Genomic DNA, 21,515 nt, shown 5'->3' with positions numbered 1-21,515 from the left:
TTGGCTCCGTGTTTCACCGTTCAGCCTGTGCATCTGAGTCTCAGTGCAGCAAGCGCAATGACATCATTAGATCACTGTTGCGCAAAGCCTCAGTATACACAAAGCATAGTGGAGCGCAGAACTGGGGAACAGGGTGAGGAAAACATTTGTTTCATGCACTTGTGCAGGGGATTATGCTATGTGGTTTGCTACACAGACTCAATATAAATCTATGTCTAGCAGATACTAGATAAATATAAGAAAAAATAATAGAAAAATATCGATGTTACAAAGACAAAAAATGAAATTCTAACATAAGATGACACAAAAATAAACTACTGAGAAAAACGAGCATTCATTACAATTTACCTTTCTGCCGGGACATTTGGTCCAACTGAGTACAGTAGCTGAAGCTGATCCTGTTTGAGTGAAAAAAAGCAGAAGATCAACTACATATTCCAAATACAACAGTCCGAATTGTCAGGATTGTGGCGCCCTTCCTTAATCTTCAGTGATGGCAGCATTAAGCTGGCAACATATAGCTTAATCATACTACAGATGACATACAATCTTTGAATCGTTTTTCATGGTAGAATAAGGGTTTTGGAAGGTTGAACAAAAATCGCCAATATGGTTGGAAAAACAAAATATATATATATTCATCCAACCAGTGAAAATCAACTATATAACATGTAAACTGTAATTACCAGATATAGGAAACATTTTTTTCCTGATATTTCTATTAATAAAAACACATTTAATCTACTAATATACAAACATATCTACTAGCTTGGCCCGTGCAAAATTTTCGCACATTGGTCGTTAGGGGCGCAGGCAATTTCAGAAAAAGCAAGCTGGTCAAATGTAAATGTATTTCATGAGATGATGAAGACAGACAGGTATTCATATATGTAAATTATTAATACAATAAATTGGTTTGACAAGTAGAGGCCACAAAATGTCTTCTGGCTGAGGTGCCACCTGCAGGTCATTGTGTCTTTCTGCAGGTTTATGAAAATTAATGTTTAAACTGTATTTAGTGATAAAATTGTGAATGTGTGGTTTGTTTGGCTCTTTTCTTGCTGAAGGGAGCAAGTTTACCTTTCAAGTGGTGTACCATTTGTGTGGGTGGGGCGAAGTAATCAGCAAACAAGCAGTGTATGTTTACAAATGTGTTGGCATATGTGACTCCCCATTTGTGTGTGAGGGGCGAAGTAATCACCGAAAAAGCAATGCATGTATACAAATGTGTCTGCATATGTGACTCACCTGCAGTGAAGTGTGCAATCCTCCAATGTGCCTGAAACAGACTGAGCAAGCTGGAAAGACCCCAAGGCAAATGTTTGGATTTGTTTGTGATGTCTGTAAGCAGCTTTGTGGTAGTGTGCTTTGGGGAAGTGTGGTGCAACCTGCAGGTAATTTGACCTTTCAAATGGTGTATCATTTGTTTTGTGGGTGGAGTATGAACAGAGCAAGTGTGCAATAAAATAGGCAGTGCATGTTTACAAATATGTTTGCATATGTGCCTCACCTGCACTGAATTGTGCAATCCTCCAATTTGGCTAAAATAGGCTGGGCAAGCAGATCGGCAAGCTGGAAAGACCCCCAAGGCAAATGTTTGGATTTGTTTGTGATATCTGTTAGCAGCTTTGTGGTAGTGTGCTTTGGGGTACTGTGGTTCCACCTGCAGGTCATTTTTCCTTACTGCAGGTTTATGAATATTAATCTTTAAACTGTATTTTGTGATCAAACCGTTGATGTGTGGTTTGTTTGGCTATTTTCTTGCTGAAGGGGGCAAGTTTACCTTTCAAATGGTGTATCATTTGTGTGTATGGGTGCAGTATGAACGGAGATAAAAAGTAATCACCGAAAAACAGTGTTTAGAAATAATAGAATAGATATATTTTTTACAGCAACATTTTAGAGAAACAAGTAGCAAAATTAATTTAAAAAAATTCTACGATTTAGATTCCTGGACCAAATTTGGCAATTTATGTAGGACCCAAATGGAAGCAAATTCATAAAATCATAGAAAGTTAGAGCTGGAAGGGACCTCCAGGGTTATCGTGTCCAACCTCCTTGCTCAATGCAAGATTCACTAAACCATCTCAGACAGATGTCTGTCCAGCCTCTGTTTGAAGAACAAATAAAGTACCTCTCTGCAGCGCTATAGTATGCAAACATGAAACATATGAAATTTGAATTGCATTAATTAATGCTCTAGAAAATTGGAAAAATTGAGAATACTTAGCGCATAAATTGGCCAATTCAAATGTTGCCAGCAGTTATGATAAGGCGATCCTCATTGCTGGGAGCCTGCCTATGTGAATCCTCTTTTATAAATTTCATATATTTCAGGTTTGCACGCTATAGCGCTACAGATTGCTACTTTATTTGTTGGTTGTTTGCAGGCGATAGCTGCTGGGTGTCAGGTGATATTGACAGCTGATATCCGGCACTAGGTGCCAGGAGCAGTCACAGACCACAGACTGCTGCCAGCACTTTAACCCTCGAAATGCTGCGATCTAATACGATCGCATCATTCTGAAGCCGGGACAGGGCTGATAGCCCCTCAGCCTTAGGATCAGAGACCCTGCGACGTGATGCGGGGTCCCGATCGTTGCCATGGTGACCCCAAAACATAAAAGAAAAACTATATGAATGAGGCATTGCTGTAATCATACTGAGCCTAAAAATAAAACTGCTTTATCAATTTTACAACACCCGGAACGGTGTAAACGCCCCCTGAAAAAGAAATTCATGAATTGCTGGGTTTTTTTCATTCTGCTCCCAAAAATCAGAATAGAAAGCGATCAAAAAATGCCATGTACTCGAAAATGGTACCAATAAAAACATCAGCTCGTCTTGCAAAAAACAAGACCTCACATGACTCTGTGGGCCAAAATATGGAAAAATTATAGCGCTCAAAATGTGGTGATGCAAAAACTATTTTTTGCAATGAAAAGCGTCTTAGCGTGTGACAGCTGCCAAACATAAAAACCCACCATAAGGCCTCTTTCACACGTTCTGATATTTCCAGTACAAGAGATGTCAGTGTCTGTGTAATACATGTGGCACATGCGTGACAACCGTGTGTCGCATCAGTACCACATGGACGGGCGCCAGGGAAGAAGCATTGCAGTAAGCGCTGTTCCCCGGCGGGTGCTGAACACAGCGATTGGCGCGATCAGGGGAGAATGATGAGAGTATCCAAGCAGAAAACAGGTGTGAACAGGTGCTTACTAAGAGTAGCCATCTCCATAAATTACCAACAAATAAAGTAGCACTCTAAAGCGCTATAGTATGCAAACAACAAATATGACATTTGAATTGCATTGCTGCATTAGAAAATTTGAAAAATTGAGCATACTTAGCACCTAAATTGGCAATTTATGTGTACTGGACAGCAACTGGGCTGAGGGGTGGAGTGCTCAGTCAAAAAGTCTATGTATACACATGCACATCCAAACAAAAAACAGGTGTGAGAGCAGGTACTTACTATGAGTAGCTATTTCCATATATAACCAACAAATAAAGTAGCAATCTGACGATTTTCCCTTCTCACTACTTTCACTTTCCATAGATCACTGTTCAGTGTGTGTCTGGGGGAGGAGCAGCTGGGTGGTCTGCTCTCTGCAGTGAGGCTGCTAGAGGGGGAGGATTTGTTACTGTGTGATGAGGGCTTCTTCATGTGGACAGGGAGGGCCTGTAGCTATGGAGGGTGGGGTTGTTGCTATAGAGGGCATGTTTGGAGTAGAGTAGGAGGTTACGACCAGTTATCATTTCAATGCTATTACCCCCCCCCCCCCCCTTGGACGTTCTGTTCAGAGTATCTAGAAAACCGTGGAAACTAGTGACAGAAAGTAATTTACTTATTGTCATAATTCTGCAGCCCAGATATGTACTGAGATTATGTGAAAAGCCCGGACAACCCCTTTAATTAAAACCCTAGCTATTAGGGAAAGTATTATGAATCATGTTCAGTTCTTAATTGGGAAACTGAGCGCTTAGTCACATTGCTGTCCATTTTACAGAGGCCCAAAATGCAGTCTGGAAAAGTCCCTGCACAGCATTTGCATCAGGGATGTCTGGTCTAAAATGAAAAGCTGCGAGCTGCGAGAATTCGCTGCTGTTGACGGTCAGTAATGCAATATGCATACTCCCGGGCAGAACCCGTATTGAGCAAGGCTGTGCCCACTAGATGGATTCTTCCCAGGAGTATGAATATGGCATACTTGACAGCCATTTCCAGAGCAGACACCGGCGAATCCTTGCTGCGCTCAGTGAATACAATGGGAGGAATCACACAGAATGACTGTATAGACTTTTCATTTTAGACCAGACAATTACTTTATAGAAACACTGCCAGATCACATCTCAGGAACTTAGTCTGGTCCTCAGAATGTAAGGGTATGTGCACACAGTGCGGATTCTGCTGCGGTTCCGCAGCGTTTCTGCACCTGCGGGTTCCGCAGCAGATTCTGCTGCGTTGTACAGTACCTTTATTTCCTATTGAAATAAAAAAAAGCTGTGCACATGCTGCGGATTTTTCCGCACGGTTTTCAATCCGCAGCATGTCAATTGTTTGGTGCAGAAACGCTGCAGTTTTACACCTCATCCATTATGACGTGTAAAACCGCAGATAAACCGCAGGACTTTTGTCATGCGGATTTACCTGCAGTTTTCTCTACAAAATCCGCACACCCAAAAAACTACGTGTGCACATAGCCTAAGATGATTACTAGGCCCTAGATTTTCCTCCTACACAAACTGATTGATACTAGAGCTAAAGTAAAAGATCTAGCAATATATAAAGTAGAGCTTGGTATTATTCTAAGCTGTACTATGAAAGGGGCAAGGCTCATGCCCTCTTGGAAGGCTTTTACGGGACTGCTCTTTCAACAGTTTTCTGCAAGAGGTTAGGGGAATCTTTGAGGGTATCCAAAGGATATACCTGCTCCTTTCCCTAAATATTATTCAAATCTCTATATTTTTTTAATATGTAGATCTTTTAACTCGGCATTATCTAAGGAAAAGCTCACTAATACTTTTAAAGAATTGACTACTGGCTTGACACCAGGCTTTGATGGGTTTACATATCTTTACTTTAAAACAAATCGATCGCTGACAGATGCTATTGCACAGGCGGTGCCATCTTGCTAGAGAAAAAAAAAATAGCCTTTTTCAAGATGACGCTGCCGGCACCTGCGCCGTAGCATTTTTCAGCCCCTGCCTGCTGCAGGTGATTTTTTTTTTCCCTCAGTATATATAATATTCATTATGTAAAACAGGGGGCAGGTCAGTAAGGGACCAGTGACGTCAGAAGCCATACAGATGAACAGCTAAGTAGAGCATCACATGAAGCCCCCTCCCCCCCACAGGCCGCCCCAGAGCACGAGCATATCACTAACAAAATACTGATAATAAAGATTAAGCAACCACCATAAGACAGATTTCATCACCAGGTATCATTTGAATCAGTATAACAGCGCCGACCTGACATTGTCTGCAGGTTAACTGCACAATCCTGCTGACAGGTTCCCTTTATAATTTCAAACTATTCACCCGCATATTGCCGAAGTGATTGAATGCTTAGCTACTCACATTCATCCATAACGACCAGGTGGGTTCACTCCTAGCAGACTAAGAGGGGAGAACACCTGACGAGATTTAATTGATGTGGTTAAGAGATGGTCAGACTAACCTTGATGCTGAAAAGGCTTTCAACCAGGTAAGCTGGACAACTTTCTTCAAAACTCTGCAAATTTATCTGTAACACCAATCCACCCCAAACTCTTTATATGGTCACATTGCTCTTTAAAAGAAAATAGATCCATGTCTTGTATGTTGCTCCTTGATTGGAAAATTGCTGCTTTATTTCATATGCAAATGAGTCTTCAGTGCTCTGGGAGTGCTAAAGCACTTTCCAAACCTCTGCTTCCCAGTCTCCAGTTCCCATTGAGCCCAACTCTCCTCTGCTTGACTGACAGATCTTGATTACAAAGTCAGTAAAATATCAGTCAAGCAGAGGAAAGTGTGGCAGCAGAAGCTTGGAAAGTGTTTAGCCACTCCCAGAGCTCTTGAGCATCTTTTGCATGCAAATTAAAAAGTGATATTTCATGCAGGGAGCAACAGATTGCTTTGCTAAAGGTGTGCATGACATTTTCTTTCAGACATCAACATGGCCATATAAGCAGATTGGGGGGAAGGAGCACGTGGATTGCTATGCCAAGATTTCTTTTACGGCTTTGGATCCTTATTTGACGGCTATCTTTAGTCTCTTATTCAATCCTTTTGGCAAAAGTAAGGGTACTGTCACACTTATCGATGCACCAGCGATCCCGACCAGCGATATGACGCGGTCAGGATCGCTGGTGCATTGCTAAGTGGTTGCTAGTGAGCTGCCACACAGGCAGATCTCACCAGCGACATCGCAGCGGTCGGGGGTCGCTACTTACCTGTCACACTAGGCGATCCTGACGTCCTCCCGCCCGCGTCCACGCTCGTCGCTTGTCTCTCCACAGAAGCGCCGCAGGAAGCTGACGACGAGAAACAGTCCAGGATGTTCTCACGCGATCAGCGATAACCAGCGGGGGAGCCGGTTGTAGGTAAGTATCACACACAGCGATATCGCAAGCAATATCGCTATAACGTCACAAGTTATAGCGATATTGCTAGCGATATCGCTTCGTGTGACAGGCCCTTTACACTGCCTCATTTTTCTTTTTAAGTACTTAGTCTCTTTAACGGCACAAGACAAGATTGCCCCTTTTTTTTTTACTTATCAATTGAGCCTTTAACTGGTAGATTTCAACAACACTGAGACCTAAAGGGAGTGAAGGTAGGTCAGAGACAGAAAGTTTAAAATCTCTCATTTAGCTGACTATGTACTGATCAAACTCATCAACCTTTATGCCACCCTCCTTAATCACACCACACTACCCGAGTATGGTCGTCTCTCTGACTATAAAATAAATACTTCCATAACTGAAGAGTTGGTAATGCACAGGAATAACTACTCTGTAGCGACTCGCATCAGAACAGCAAAAGCGCAGTCACAGACGCACTTTGCACAAGCCACCACTGCTAGGCAAGTCATTAAGAGCTGGGATAGTCTTCACCCACTCCCGGGGGGGGGGGGGGGGGGGACTTTACAGAGCCCCTCCCAGATTACTGTCGCAGGATAACTGGCAGCTGGTCACGCGGATTATGTAGAGTCAGGTACAAGAGTAAATCTAAAGCTATCAGCAAAAAAACCCAAATGAAAACCAAAGGGAAACCCAGAGACATGAGCTTATAAGGAAGAACCAGTAAAGACCATTACTCGTAGCTACTACTGAGAAGCAACCAGAGCTCAACAAGGAAGCACTCACCATACCACTACACAAGGGAACTGAATAAACAGGACGGAACTGGATTAGAAGCAGGCCTATAAAGGCCTACAAAGTTAGCCCAAATCTAAAGGCCCCTTTTCATTTAGTGATGCACCAGTGATCCCGACCACGATATGACCCGGTCAGGATCGCTGGTGCATCGCTAAATGGTCGCTAGTGAGCTGCCAAACAGGCAGATCTCACTAGCGAGGCAGCAGCGGTCGGGGGTCGGGTCGCTCTTACCTTTCAGATGCGGCAATGAAGACGTCCTCCCGCCCGCGTCCATGGCTCGCTCGTCGGCGCCAGCAGGAAGCCGACAACGAGAAATGGACTCTCGCGATCAGCGATAGCCAGCAGGGGAGCCGGTCGAAGATAAGTATCACATGTAGCGATATCGCTAGCAATATCGCTGCTGCGTCACAAAATCAGTGACACTTTAGCGATATTGCTAGCGATATCGCTATGTGTAAAGCCCCCTTAAGGATAACAATCAAGTGATGCAGTCCTCCCAGTCATGTCCAGGGAGCCACTCCCTGTTCACCTGTATAGCAGGGTGCACACATTTCCACTAATGGCCAACACCAGGCAAGGTAGCGTCCTGTGTTGACGGGAGACACAGCATCTCAAGTCTCTCAGGCTGCAAAACAAGTGGGAAGCACAGCGTCCCGTGATCCCACAATGTTCACCAGATCCACACATGAGGAACCATTAGGTGTAGTCGCACCATCCAAGCGCGCGATAGCGCTGCCGTCAGAGCGGACAGACCGGTGGAGCAGTCTGGAGGACGACGATTGCAACCACGGCAGGTATTCCCAACTGAGTTGCCAGTAAATATTCCTACTACAACAGACCTTCTTTGTCATAACTTTCTAGATCAAAAGAAAGACATACAAGATTATGTCAGTAATTTTGCACCTTTTCTTTTGTGAATTGCACTCCCTCCTCAATGAATGGAAATCTTACCTAATAAGCTGCATTTCACCAGTCAAAATGACCCTTTTCCCTATAGGACTGTAATGCTTTTAAACTTTTGTTCAGGGTCCCATTGTCCAAATTAATGTCCGTCCAATCCGTCACATTTATTTTTCTTGGATCTCTAGGCGGCATTGGAACCCAAATCAGTAATGCTGTGTGATAGGGATTAGGGGGACCTCTTGTTTCCTGACATTTAATATACTGCTAGGTTGCTCCCCTAAGGCACATTCCATTACTATTGGGTTGCTCCCCTAAGGAACATTCCTTTCTGGCCATCTAATCTTAGTTTGCTTACAATAAGTTGATTGAAATGTAAAAGTTGTGGCTTATACCGGCGAATAACTCAGTGGAGTTGTTTCAAGCAATATAGCACCCATGGGACATCTAAACTATTTTGAGCAACATATAACCTCTGCTGTGCCTTTTTATATAGACCTAACAATTATGTACCTATTCTCCTTGTACCTGTATTCCTCCTGTCTCTTCCTATATATGTCACCCCTTATCTGGTGTCTTGTATCATTTATTCTATATAATTGTGGGGATTATTGATTGATATGCTGGTTATTTGTAATGAGTTTCTAAGCGTTACTTTTTTAGTTTTTAATTTATTGCTCTTATATTCCTTTCCAATTTTTTTCAGACTGATGGATGTCTAATTGATTTTGTACACTTTTTATTGATGGTTTGTCAATTCTTTGCTGGTACTCATTAAGCTTTTCTTTATTTTTGAAATATCCTAATAAAAATTACAGCTAAATGTTGAAAACTAGCTTCAACATGAACTCTTTTCACTCTCATTCACAGTAGCAGCCAGCGATTTCATTACAAGTTTCTGAATCAAAACATATTTCGAAATGCTTGTTTAGAGCTGCCAAACAATTAGCACAAAGTTTTACCTTAAATGGCAGATAATAAATATCTCTGGCTTGAAATCTGGAGCGCAGTGGTGGATCGAGAGGATTGCCAGAATATTTTGGAACTGGCAAACCCAAGGCAATCACTCGAAAATCTTCGCTGACACGCACAATCTTCCATGTGTCCAGTTCCTCCTTACTGTGTTCCTGGGAATAGAAGCAAAAGACGAAACTTGCTTAACTTCAGTTGTACATCCTACATGCTTTAATGGAGAAAGACCATGCTGGCACAGGCAACTACACGCTTGTAGAAACCATCCTCCACCTTTATGTGGAAGACATCTGCTTTTTGTACACTTTACAGGCATATGAATAATAAGTAAAGCATAAATGTGGCAACTTTAAATGTATAAGACCAAAATGTCCAAGAATTACAGTCACATGCACCATCAGTAGGACTTTGTGCCAGTGTCATGGTACAACAGACTTGTTATCAAGAAAAGAAATATACCCTGGCAGTCTCTTAAAAGTAATTCTGCTATTCTCTGACATTATGTTTCTGATCCTGACATTTATAAGTATACTCATACTGTATGTGAATATGTGGCACTGAGAGATTCTGTTCTTTTCATTTTACACCTTGCTTTTATGTACAATTTGAGGTTTAACCCCTTAATGACCGCCAATACGTCTTTTAACTGACCTGAGATATAAGAGAATAGCATCCTCATACAGGTGACAATCCAGCAGCTGTCGGCTGTACACTATAGATGACAACTTGCTGCATCAGCCACCATCAGTGTTTGCACCGTCAAAATCTGTTTAACCCCTTAGATGCTGCTGTCAATAGTGACTAGATATAAATGGTTAACGGAGTGTGGGGGCTTCCTCTTTATCCTCATCGGCACCCTGAGATCATGATTGTGTGGTCCAGATGTTTGCCATGGCAATTCACGACCAAATAGTGGCCTTAGAGTCTGACGGCTGTTGTAACCTATTCAGAAGTTAGCGGCACTTAGGTGGTAAAAATACACATTTTCATTTCAGTCATGCCACTTTGCATTAATTCCTGAAAATCACTTGAAGGGTTAATAAACTACCTGACTGCAGTTTTCAGTATGTCAGGGGGTGCTGTTTTTAAAATGGTATCACTTTTGGGGTTTTCCAATATATATGATCCTCAAAGTCACTTCAAACCTGGATAGGTCCCTCAAAAAAATAAATTTTGTAAATTTCCTTGAAAAATTCCTGCTACATTTTTAAACCATATTTCAACAAAGTGTCCAAATATACAAAAAATGGCACTTCCAGGCAAGATACACAACACTATGGTGGCAACAAATTAATGAGCTCACCATTAAAGGAGCGAACCAAAAAATAAGATTAAAAATTATCATTTATTACAAAATCATGTTATAATGACAACAAGACCACATATCTATTATAGTAAAAAATACCCCAATCTAGGAGACTACAGCATAACTTGAACACAATATTCCACAGGCAATAAATACAGATACCCCAAGGACACGTCTCCCTGTCAGCATAAGGATCCTATATTCATTTATCATATAACAAATGTGATTAGTGCTCTAGGCATCCATCCAAAATTTATTGATCCATTTGCTTACAAGTTAGGCTGCCCTAAAAGGATCCGCATTCAATGTAAAGCAACACATTTAATCCTCCCTTTATTTAGGGCTTAATTGAATGTAGCATAGAACATCATATCTTTTATCAAGTAAAAAGACCCCAATAAAGAAGGCCTATTTATAACGTATAGTATACAGCTCATATATAGCATCCAAATTACATCCACAATGGAGGACCTGAGACTAGTAACTTTGTCTCATTAATCAATGCGCTTCCCTGTACACAACATAAATGATGCGCCCATTGTAACTATAAACTCCTGCAAGGAAAAGCCCAAAAGAGGATGCTTTAATTATACCTGATGGTGCGTTTTTTCAATCCTGCCGCTGTCCCCTGCGCCCCGACGCGCGTTTTCGCCCTGCTGCTTCTTCCGGGGGCGTGGTTAGATAGGTGTCAGTGAGGGGTTTAAATCTTTCTAAAGAACCAATAAAAAAGCCCCTACCCCGTCATGTGACCCGAAGAGGAGTGTCAAATTATATGCGCATCACTGCCCTGATTACCATTACACGCTAGAAAGAAAAGAAACTGTGACGTCTTCATTAGAGGCAGGACACTTGCGGCACATGCGCCCATCATATGCCACCCGAAACAAATGTAGTTTCCCATCCAGCGTCTCAGTGGGTGGCGTCACATATAATGCGCCGCTCACATCTATGACACGGCAGAAAACAACGGGGCATTGACAGAAACGCGCATGCGCACTGCCTGTCAAAATGAAGGTTCCTTATATATAGATAAAATTAAACTAAATATACATCAGTACTTAAACCTTTCAATAAAGGCGGTAATTAAAGTGACCGATGCAGATAGGGTGCATCAATGTTTATTAAAGCAAGCTAACTTGCAACGTATCAAACATCCCTATATAAAAAAAGCATCATTATTGGGAAAGTGAAGTGAACGGCAGGGCACATTAGCAAAAACGCATATAGGCGCTACCTATCAAAATTAAAAATAAAAATATATTAAAAATGTGATTGCTTGAACCTATAAAAAATGGATTTAATACGTGACTCTTAATTGAATCATACATAACCCATAAATTGTGCCATTGAAAAACATGACATTAAAGTGACCTGTGCTATTAAAGTGCACTATGTATTTATAAAATATCAAGCATCTAAGGTATTGCTATATAGAGAGCACGCCTTTTATGTGAAAGTGACAAGTGCAAACAACATATATGTTACATTAATCGTAATAATAAAAAAATAAAAAAACAAAAAATAAAAAAATATATAGATACTAGATTATGGCCCGATGCTATCGGATCGGGAGGATGCGATAGCATCACACCTCTTTCCATGTTAACCCTCAACACACACACTCCTCTCACCTTTCACCATCTCCACTCACTCTTTCACTCCACATACGACCCCTTCTCTCACTCCGTCTCTCATACACACGCCGTCATCGCCGCTGCTCCATGATCCCCGACATCATCTTCCGCCGGCGCCATCCTGGATCCAGACGTTGTCCACACCAGCGACATGTTCTTGCGGCGACGCCATCTTGAGTATCGTGAAATCCCGCGATACTCAAGATGGCGTCGCCGGAAGAACATGTCGCCGGCGTGGACGACGTCGGGATCCAAAATGGCGTTGGCGAAATCTCGCGAGTTTTCGCCGACGCCATTTTGGATCCCAACGTCGTCCTCACCGGCGACATGTTCTTGCGGCGACGCCATCTTGACTATCGCGGGATTTCGCCGATCCAAAATAGCGTCGCCGCAGGAACATGTCTCCGGCATGGATGCCGTCGGGATCCAAAATGGCATCGGCGAAATCTCGCGAGATTTCGCTGACGCCATTTTGGATCCCGACATCCTCCACGCCGGCGACATGTTCTTGCGGCGACGCCATCTTGACTATCGCGAGATTTCGCTGACGTCATTTTGGATCCAGACATCCTCCACGCCGGCAACATGTTCTTGCGGCGACGCCATCTTGACTATCGCGGGATTTCGCCGATCCAAAATGGCGTCGCCGCAAGAACATGTCGCCGGCGTGGAGGACGTCTGGATCCAGGATGGCGCCGGCGGAAGATGTCGGGGATCGTGAATCAGCGGCGATGATGGCGTGAGTATGAGAGACGGAGTGTGAGAAAGGGTCGTATGTGGTGTGAAAGAGTGAGTGGAGATGGTGAAAGGTGAGAGGAGTGTGTGTGTTGAGGGTTAACATGGAAAGAGGTGTGCGGTGACGTCACCGGTTACAACTGGACGGAAGTTGTTACAACCGGAAGCTGCTTAGGGCATTTATTATTATAGATATATTTTTGTCATAATTTTCAGGGCGTTATCTACCACGCTAAATGTCCCTGTGGAAAAATATACGTCGGATTGACTACTCGAGAACTAAAGGTAAGAACCCGTGAGCATGTCCGGGATATAGAAAAAGCTAAAAATAGTGAGGATACCACTTCTTTGAAACCCCTACCCAGACATTTTAAAATGTTTCATAATTGTAATGCAAGAGGCCTAATGATCAAGGCCATTGACCAAGTTTGTCTGGGTTCCAGAGGGGGTGATTTGGGTAGAGTTCTGGCCCAGGTTGAGAGTAGATGGATTTTTCGGTTGGGGACCCTTAGTCCCAAGGGTTTAAATGAAACATTGTGTTTTTCAGCTTTCTTATAGTTATGCATATCTTGAGAGGTATTTTTATGGGTTAGGATATAATTTTGATATTCTGGTTTGTAATGCATGTTTTATTCTTATTTTTTATTTAGTGTCTATCATTCAGTCAGTTTTTGGGTTTTAGGATGTCCCCATAATTTCCCGTCTTGGATTCGGAGGTCATATAGTCTTCATGTCTTCACGCAGAAGGACGTCTCTTCAATCAACTATATAGAGGATTCAACAGGACTAGTTGAATTGAAGATTATGACAAAAATATATATCTATATATTTTTCTATTTTTTTGTTTTTTATTACGATTAATGTAACATATATGTATGCTATATATGAGCTGTATACTATACGTTATAAATAGGCCTTCTTTATTGGGGGCTTTTTACTTGATAAAAGATATGATGTTCTATGCTACATTCAATTAAGCCCTAAATAAAGGGAGGATTAAATGTGTTGCTTTACATTGAATGCGGATCCTTTTAGGGCAGCCTAACTTGTAAGCAAATGGATCTATAAATTTTGGATGGATGCCTAGAGCACTAATCACATTTGTTATATGATAAATGAATATAGGATCCTTATGCTGACAGGGAGACGTGTCCTTGGGGTTTCTGTATTTATTGCCTGTGGAATATTGTGTTCAAGTTATGCTGTAGTCTCCTAGATTGGGGTATTTTTTACTATAATAGATATGTGGTCTTGTTGTCATTATAACATGATTTTGTAATAAATGATAATTTTTAATCTTATTTTTTGGTTCGCTCCTTTAATGGTGAGCTCATTAATTTGTTGCCACCATAGTGTTGTGTACATTTTTAAACCTCCTAAAAGGCTAACAAAATAAAATAACACTTTACAAATGGTGCTGATGTAAAGCAGACATGAGGGAAATGTTATTTATGTTTTGTAGTGGTATGACTATCTGGATTAAAGGAATAATCATTCAAAGTTTAAAAATTGCTAATTTTTTAACATTTTTCTAAAATTTCTTTTATTTTTTATAAATAAACACAAAACATATCAACCTAAATTTACCATTACCATAAAGTACAATGTGTCACGAAAAAACAGTCTCAAAATCAATGGGATTTGTTTAAGCGTTCCAGAGTTGTTACCAGATAAAGTGATACTGGATAGATTTTAAAAATTTGGCTCCGTCACTAAGGGGTTAATCAAGCCCATGATGAAACCACTTAATGTTTTAATATCTCAATTTTCTTATATGAAACATGTAAAATGTTTTCTACTCTAGCACTATTCACGTACACATTTGAGAGATTAGCAGCACCAGTAATGTTACCTCTACAAATACGTCCCGGGACAGGGGTACAATCAGCAAATAATGTACGACTATACTAGTTAAACGAATGGCATGATATCTGCTGACCCCTTGAATAGAACCAAATATGGAATCTGTCTTGGCAGATATTTATGTAACATCACTGGCACTGATTACTTCCCACTGATGATCAGATAGTCACTGGAATAACCCTTTAATATTAATAATGACTAACAAATTATAACATCAGTAAAATTACATTGGATTAAGTCTGCCATTCACATGATTAACACTACAAAAAGGGCTATAACATCTATGCACTCTTATTAGAGGTATGAAAGCCAACAGACTCTGAGAACCAAGGTGGGTATCACTGGGACTACAGAGACGGTCATTCCTGACACCTCGGCCTTGTGAGCCCAAGCTTCAAAGCTTGGGTAGATGATTCTTTGTGGCAGGCTGGACATCTCCTATATATTACAGGGAGTAGAGGTTTGAAGAAAACAACATATTTAATCTGAGGTATTTAATCTGAGAGCAGTAGTTGGGATTACGGGATCATAGTCTCTAGTTTGTACAGGCCCCGGCAAGGTCAGTTGCAGTTTTTTGTTTTTTTTGTGCTTTATCTATTTTCCCATGTGAGTTGTTACACAATCACAACAAATATGCTCTCGCCTCCTAATTAGCCCATGGTCCAGTTACAGATCTGTGATTTTCATAATACCATTTAGGCCATCCTGGAAACTTGAGCCCGGGACCAGGCATATAAAAGATGGCCTAAACAATAGAACGGTGATCGCATGTGTGGGACAGCCAAGCTAAGTATGGTCCGTAACTTTCCCCTAACTTCAAGGTTACAGAATAACAACTTTAGATGGAAATGTATTTGTTATTTCTCTTTTTTATTATTTATAACCGTTTTGCAAATTTGTGTCTCACTATTCTTCTCTTTTTATACCTTTACAGGTAAGCACTGTATTTTTTACACTAAAGCTTAAAACTTAAACTAGTTTGGTCTTTGTGTGCTCCAAAAAACCCATAGCCTTTCAGAAAGTATGTGATCATTTACTGTTGGATAGTAGTATATACAGTATTTTGGGAACTGTTTGGTGATTGGTGGCACCGTGTTGTGTGCATCTGTGGTGCATAGACTGTGTGGGGGTGTGATTTATGCTCAATTTGCAGGTATGCCAGAGACTGAGCGCGAGATTGAGTGAGAGGATTTAGAAGAAACCATGCAGTCGCACCCAACGTGCTGTGAAGTATGTCGCGACAATGACATTAAACCTAAGAAGAAAACACAGTATATGATTTCCCATAGCTACACGTCAAACAGATATTCATCATGATTTTCACGGAGTCATATTTTTAATGAGCAGGAAATAAATATACAGGATATCATAATTGTACAAATGCAATAATGCTGGTGAAAGTTTACAGTAATTATGTTTATCACAAAATAATATAGGCTGAATGAGGTGGGAGCATTGACAAGCTCATCATTTATATGACAAGTGTAGAAAAGCAGGAGGTACAGTCCTGGATGGTAGGTAGGTGTCATTGAGGTGCCTGCCTTCGGTGATTTAAGTATCGGAAAAGAGTGCTCCAGTAACAATAAGTTACTGAGAGAAATTTTAGTGGACCAGATTTTGGGCCTGGAATTTAGAAGTGACAAAAACAGCTTAGGTAGGAAAGGTCGCTCCCATTCATTCCAGTCCAGGGCTTGCAGGTCCTATATAAGGCAGCTGGTTTGGCCCAGGGATGGTTTGTACTGTTGGAGAGGAAAAGACCATTTATTATGAACTAAAAAACGTGGAAAGAAAAAATGGTCATTTTAATTTTTCCAACAAAAATTTTCTTTTAGCATCATTTTTTTCATTTTCACATGGGCAACAGGATAAAATGGATCCTGAAATTTGCTAGGCAATTTCTCCTGAGAACACCGATACCTCATATGTGGTCATAAACCACTGTTTGGGCGCACGGCAGGGTCCAGAAGGGAAGGAGCGCCATTTGACTTTTTGAATGGAAAATATGCTGGAATATTTAGCGGTTGCCATGCCGCGTTTGGAGAGCCCCTGTGTGCCTAAACATTGGAGCTCCCCCACAAGTGACACCATTTTCAAAACTAGACCCTCCAAGGAACTTACCTAGATGCATAATGACCACTTTGACCCCGCAGGTGCTTCACAAATTGATCCGCAAAAAAAAAAGTACATTTTTTTCACAAAAATTTTCTTTTAGCCTCATTTTTTTCATTTTCACATGGGCAACAGGATAAAATGGATCCTGAAATTTGCTAGGCAATTTCTCCTGAGAACACCGATACCTCATATGTGGTCATAAACCACTGTTTGGGCGCACGGCAGGGTCCAGAAGGGAAGGAGCGCCATTTGACTTTTTGAATGGAAAATTAGTTCCAATCGTTATCGGACACCATGTCGCGTTTGGAGAGCCCCTGTGTGCCTAAACAGTGAAAAAACGCCACAAGTGACACCATTTTGGAAACTAGACCCCTTATGCAACTTATCTAGATGTGTAGTGAGCACTTTGAACCCCCCAAGTGCTTCACAAAAGTTTATAACACAGAGCAGTGAAAATAAAAAAATTTTTTCTCAAAAATGATTTTTTAGCACACTTTTTTTATTTTCACATGGCTATCAGGAGAAATTGGACCACAAAAGTTGTTGTCCAGTTTGTCCTGAGTACGCTGGTACCCCATATGTGGGGGGAAACCACTGTTTGGGCGCACAGCAGGGCTCAGAAGGGAAGGAGCACCATTTGACTTTTTGAAATGAAAATTACCTCTAATCATTAGCGGACACTAATGTCGTGTTTGGAGAGCCCCTGTGTGCCTAAACATTGGAGCTCCCCCACAAATGACCCAATTTTGGAAACTAGACCCCCTAATGAACTTATCTAGATGCATAGTGAGCACTTTGAACCCCCAAGTGCTTCACAAAAGTTTATAACGCAGAGCCGTGAAAATTAAAAAAAAAATTTTCCTCAAAAAATTATTTTTAGTGCGCAATTTTATATTTTCACAAGGGTACCAGGAGAAATTGGACCCCAAAAGTTGTTGTCCAGTCTGTCCTGAGTACGCGGGTACCCCATATGTGGGGGGGTCCACTGTTTGGGCACACGCTGGGGCTCGGAAGGGAAGTAGTGACATTTTGAAATGCTGACTTTGATGGAATGGTCTGCGGGCATCATGTTACATTTGCAGAGCCCCTGATGTCCCTAGACTGTGGAAACCCCCATAAGTGACCCCATTTTGGAAACTAGACCCCCCAAGGAACTTATCTAGATGTGTGATGAGCACCTTGAACCCCCAAGTGCTTCACAGAAGTTTATAACGCAGAGCCGTGAAAATAAAAAATCATTTTTTTTCCTCAAAAAAAAATATTTTTAGCCAGCAATTAATTTTTTTCACAAGGGTAACAGGATAAATTGGACCCCAAAAGTTGATGTCCAGTTTGTCCTGAGTACGCTGGTACCCTATATGTGGGGGACCACAGTTTGGGCACACGTCAGGGCTCAAAGGGACGTAGTGATATTATGAAATGCTGACTTTGATGGAATGGTCTGCGGGCGTCATGTTACATTTGCAGAGCCCCTGATGTGCCTAAACAGTAGAAACCCCCCACAAGTGACCCTATTTTGGAAACTAGACCTTCCAAGGAACTTATCTAGATGTCTAGTGAGCACTTTGAACCCCCAAGTGCTTCACAGAAGTTTATAACGCAGACATGAAAATAAAAAAATCATTTTTTTTTCCACAAAAATAATTTTTTAGCCCCCGTTTTTTCATTTTCCCAAGGATAACAGGAGAAATGAGATCCCCAAAGTTGTTGTGCAATTTTTCCTGAGTACGCTGATACCCCATATGTTGGGGTAAACCACTGTTTGGGCACACGTCGGGGCTTGGAAGGGAGGGAGCACCGTTTGACTTTTTGAACGCAAAATTGGCTGGAATCAATGGTTGCACCATGTTGCGTTTGGAGACCCTCTGATGTGCCTAAACAGTGGAAACCCCTCAATCCTAACTCCAACCCTAACCCCAACACACCCCTAACCACAGCCCTAATCCCAACACATCCCTAACCCTAATCCCAACCCTAACCATAACCCTAACCCCAACACACCCCTAACCCTAAGCCCAACCCTAACCACAAGCCTAACCCTAATCCCAACCCTAACCCCAACACATCCCTAACCCTAATCTTAACTCCAATTCCAACCCTAATTCCAACCCTAATCCTATTTCCAACCCTAACCCTATTTCCAACCCTAACCCTAATTCTAACCCTACTTCCAACCCTAACGGAAAAATAAAAATAGTTTATTTTATTATTTGTTCCTGCCTATGGGGGTGATAAAGTGGGGGGTATTTAGTTTTCATTCTATTTTGATCACTGTGAGTTTATCACAGTGATCAAAATAAATGAATGGAATCTGCAACCGGCGGGTGCACTGCGCAAGCGCCCGCCATTTTCCAATATGGCGGCGCCATGATCCGGGACCACGGGACACCGGGAGCGATAGCGGCACTTGGTAGGTACCGGGGGGTGGGAAGGGAGGTAATCGGAAAGGCGGGGGAGCGGAGGGAGGCGGGGGGAGATGATGACAGCGGCGGCACATCGCCGCTGTCATTCAGTGGCGGGGAGCAGATCGCCCCCAGTTAATAGGTGGGGGGCGGATCGGAGTCACCAGCCATGTTCGATGCTACTGCAGCATCGGCCATGGCTGGATTGTAATATTTCATCAACTTTCAGTGATGAAATATTACTATCGCTCTGATTGGCTGTTTCACTTTTAACAGCCAATCAGAGCGATCGTAGCTACGTGGGGGTGAAGCCACGCCCCCTGTGTTGGAGTACAAAGCCCCCTGTATCTGCGGGTCGGGTGACCTTTCAGTGACCCCGGTCACCCAACCCGCAGAGGGGCTTTAAAGTCATGACGCCACATAGGCGTCACTGGTCATAATGGCACAGGTTTTCATGACGCCTATGTGGCATCATTCGTCGTGAAGGGATTAAAAAGGGAAGACCTCCTACCTTTCTCAGCACCCACACCCAACAGGTCCCTGTACAGACAAGAAAGACTGTAGCAGCACAACTCAAAAAGACCACCTCAGACCTTGTTCCCTAAAAGGCCATCAAGTAGTTTCTCATACCTCCTGAGGAACCAGAGGGAAGTCGCAACACACTGCCAGCAAGAGGAGAGGAAAGTGTGCAGGAAGGTACAAAAACCCAAGGTGAGAAAATTCAAGGGTAGAGAGGGACAGCTAAGGAGAACCAAAATAAAAAGGAACAATTATTACCTATCAGGAACCAAAAGAGGTGACAGGAAAAGGAACTGGAAAGGCAAACAAACAGACTCACTACAGGAATTCATCTGGTGTTTACCATGCAAGTTAAACCCCTTAGTTTAATCCCTTAGTAACCAAGTCAATTTTGACCTTAATGACCAAGCTAAATTTTACCATTCTGACCACTGTCACTTTATGTGGTAATAATTCTGGAATGCTTCTACATATCCCATGGATTCTGAGAGTTTTTTTGTGACATATTGTATTTCATGATAGTGGTAAAACTTGTTTGATATAACTTGTGTTTATTTCTGAAAATATCGGAAATGTTGTAAAACTTTGAAAATTTCACAATTTTCAAATTTTTAATCTTTATGCCTTAAACCAGTGTTAATTCACACAAAATAATTAATACATTACATTTCCCACATGTTTACTTTACATCAGCACAATTTTGGAAACAATTATTTTTCTGTTAGGAAGTTTTAAGTTAAAAGTTGATCAGCGATTTCTCATTTTTCCTACAAAATTTACAAAACTATTTTTTTAGGGATCACTTCACATTTGAAGTGATTTTGAGGGGCCGAAATGACAGAAAATGCCCAAAAGTGACACCAATCTAAAAACTGCACCCCTCAAGATGTTAAAAACAATATTCAAGAATATTATTAACCCTTCAGTTGCTTCACGAGATCTGAAGAAATGTGGAAGGAATAAATGAAAATTGGTAATTAGACCAACCGGTAATTGTATTTCCAGGAATCCATCCTGACAGCACCATGGAAGGACGTCCTTCTTATCCTTCTTGGGACAGGAAACAACGAGAGGTTAAAAAGGACACTCCCCTTACCACCCTTCAGTGTTTTCTTAAAGTACCACGACAGAATAGATGCAACAAAATTTTATTAAGCAATCTTATACAAACGTTTCTTCACATTCGTATAGAATATTTGCAGTAGGGAGGGAACTAGTAATGCTGTCAGGATGGAGTCCTGGAAATACAATCACCGGTAGGTCCAATTACCATTTTCCAGTTCACCACCTGACAGCACCATGGAGAAGTACCAAAGATTGACAGTCTAGGGCAGGACTACTGCGTGAAGAACCTTCCTACCGAAGGCTAACAGCCCTGAGACTATGTCTAATTTGTAGTGTTTAATAAAAGGTACTAAGGTTAGAACTGGTTGCAGCTCTACAGATTTTTTCTGCTGAAGCCTCCCTTTTTCTGCCAATGAGGTGGCTATAGCTCTAGCAGAGTGGGCTCTAAGAACATCTGGAGGAGATCTCCCCTGGGCTTCGTAGGCTTGACTTATTGTGGATCTAATCCACCGGGCGATTTTGGATTTTGCTGCCTTCCTACCTTTATTTGGACCCCCGTACTGTATGAATAGGTTTTTATCTTGCCTCCAACCCCCTTGTTGCTTTTCAGTATATGAGAACCGTCTCCCTAACGTGTAGGTTA

At 41.8% G+C, this 21,515-nt stretch overlaps 1 protein-coding gene across 2 annotated transcripts in view; it reads right to left on the bottom strand.

Annotated features, from left to right (window-relative positions):
- Positions 1-21,515, bottom strand: part of VWA8 (von Willebrand factor A domain containing 8) — a 670,166-nt gene that overhangs the window by 495,928 nt on the left and 152,723 nt on the right. For both annotated transcript variants that reach the window (XM_073580317.1, XM_073580318.1), the window contains exons 7-8: positions 9,227-9,391; positions 349-398 (exon numbers count right to left, since the gene is read on the bottom strand). In XM_073580317.1, coding sequence (XP_073436418.1) covers positions 349-398; positions 9,227-9,391 — 215 coding nt within the window. The remainder of the gene's footprint in view (positions 1-348; positions 399-9,226; positions 9,392-21,515) is intronic.

Source organism: Dendrobates tinctorius, unplaced genomic scaffold, assembly GCF_039654945.1.
Source record: "Dendrobates tinctorius isolate UK_male_01 unplaced genomic scaffold, ASM3965494v1 ptg000064l, whole genome shotgun sequence".
Taxonomy (NCBI): domain Eukaryota; kingdom Metazoa; phylum Chordata; class Amphibia; order Anura; family Dendrobatidae; genus Dendrobates; species Dendrobates tinctorius.
Note: the sequence above shows the minus strand (reverse complement) of the source record. Positions and strands in the feature narration are given on the sequence as shown.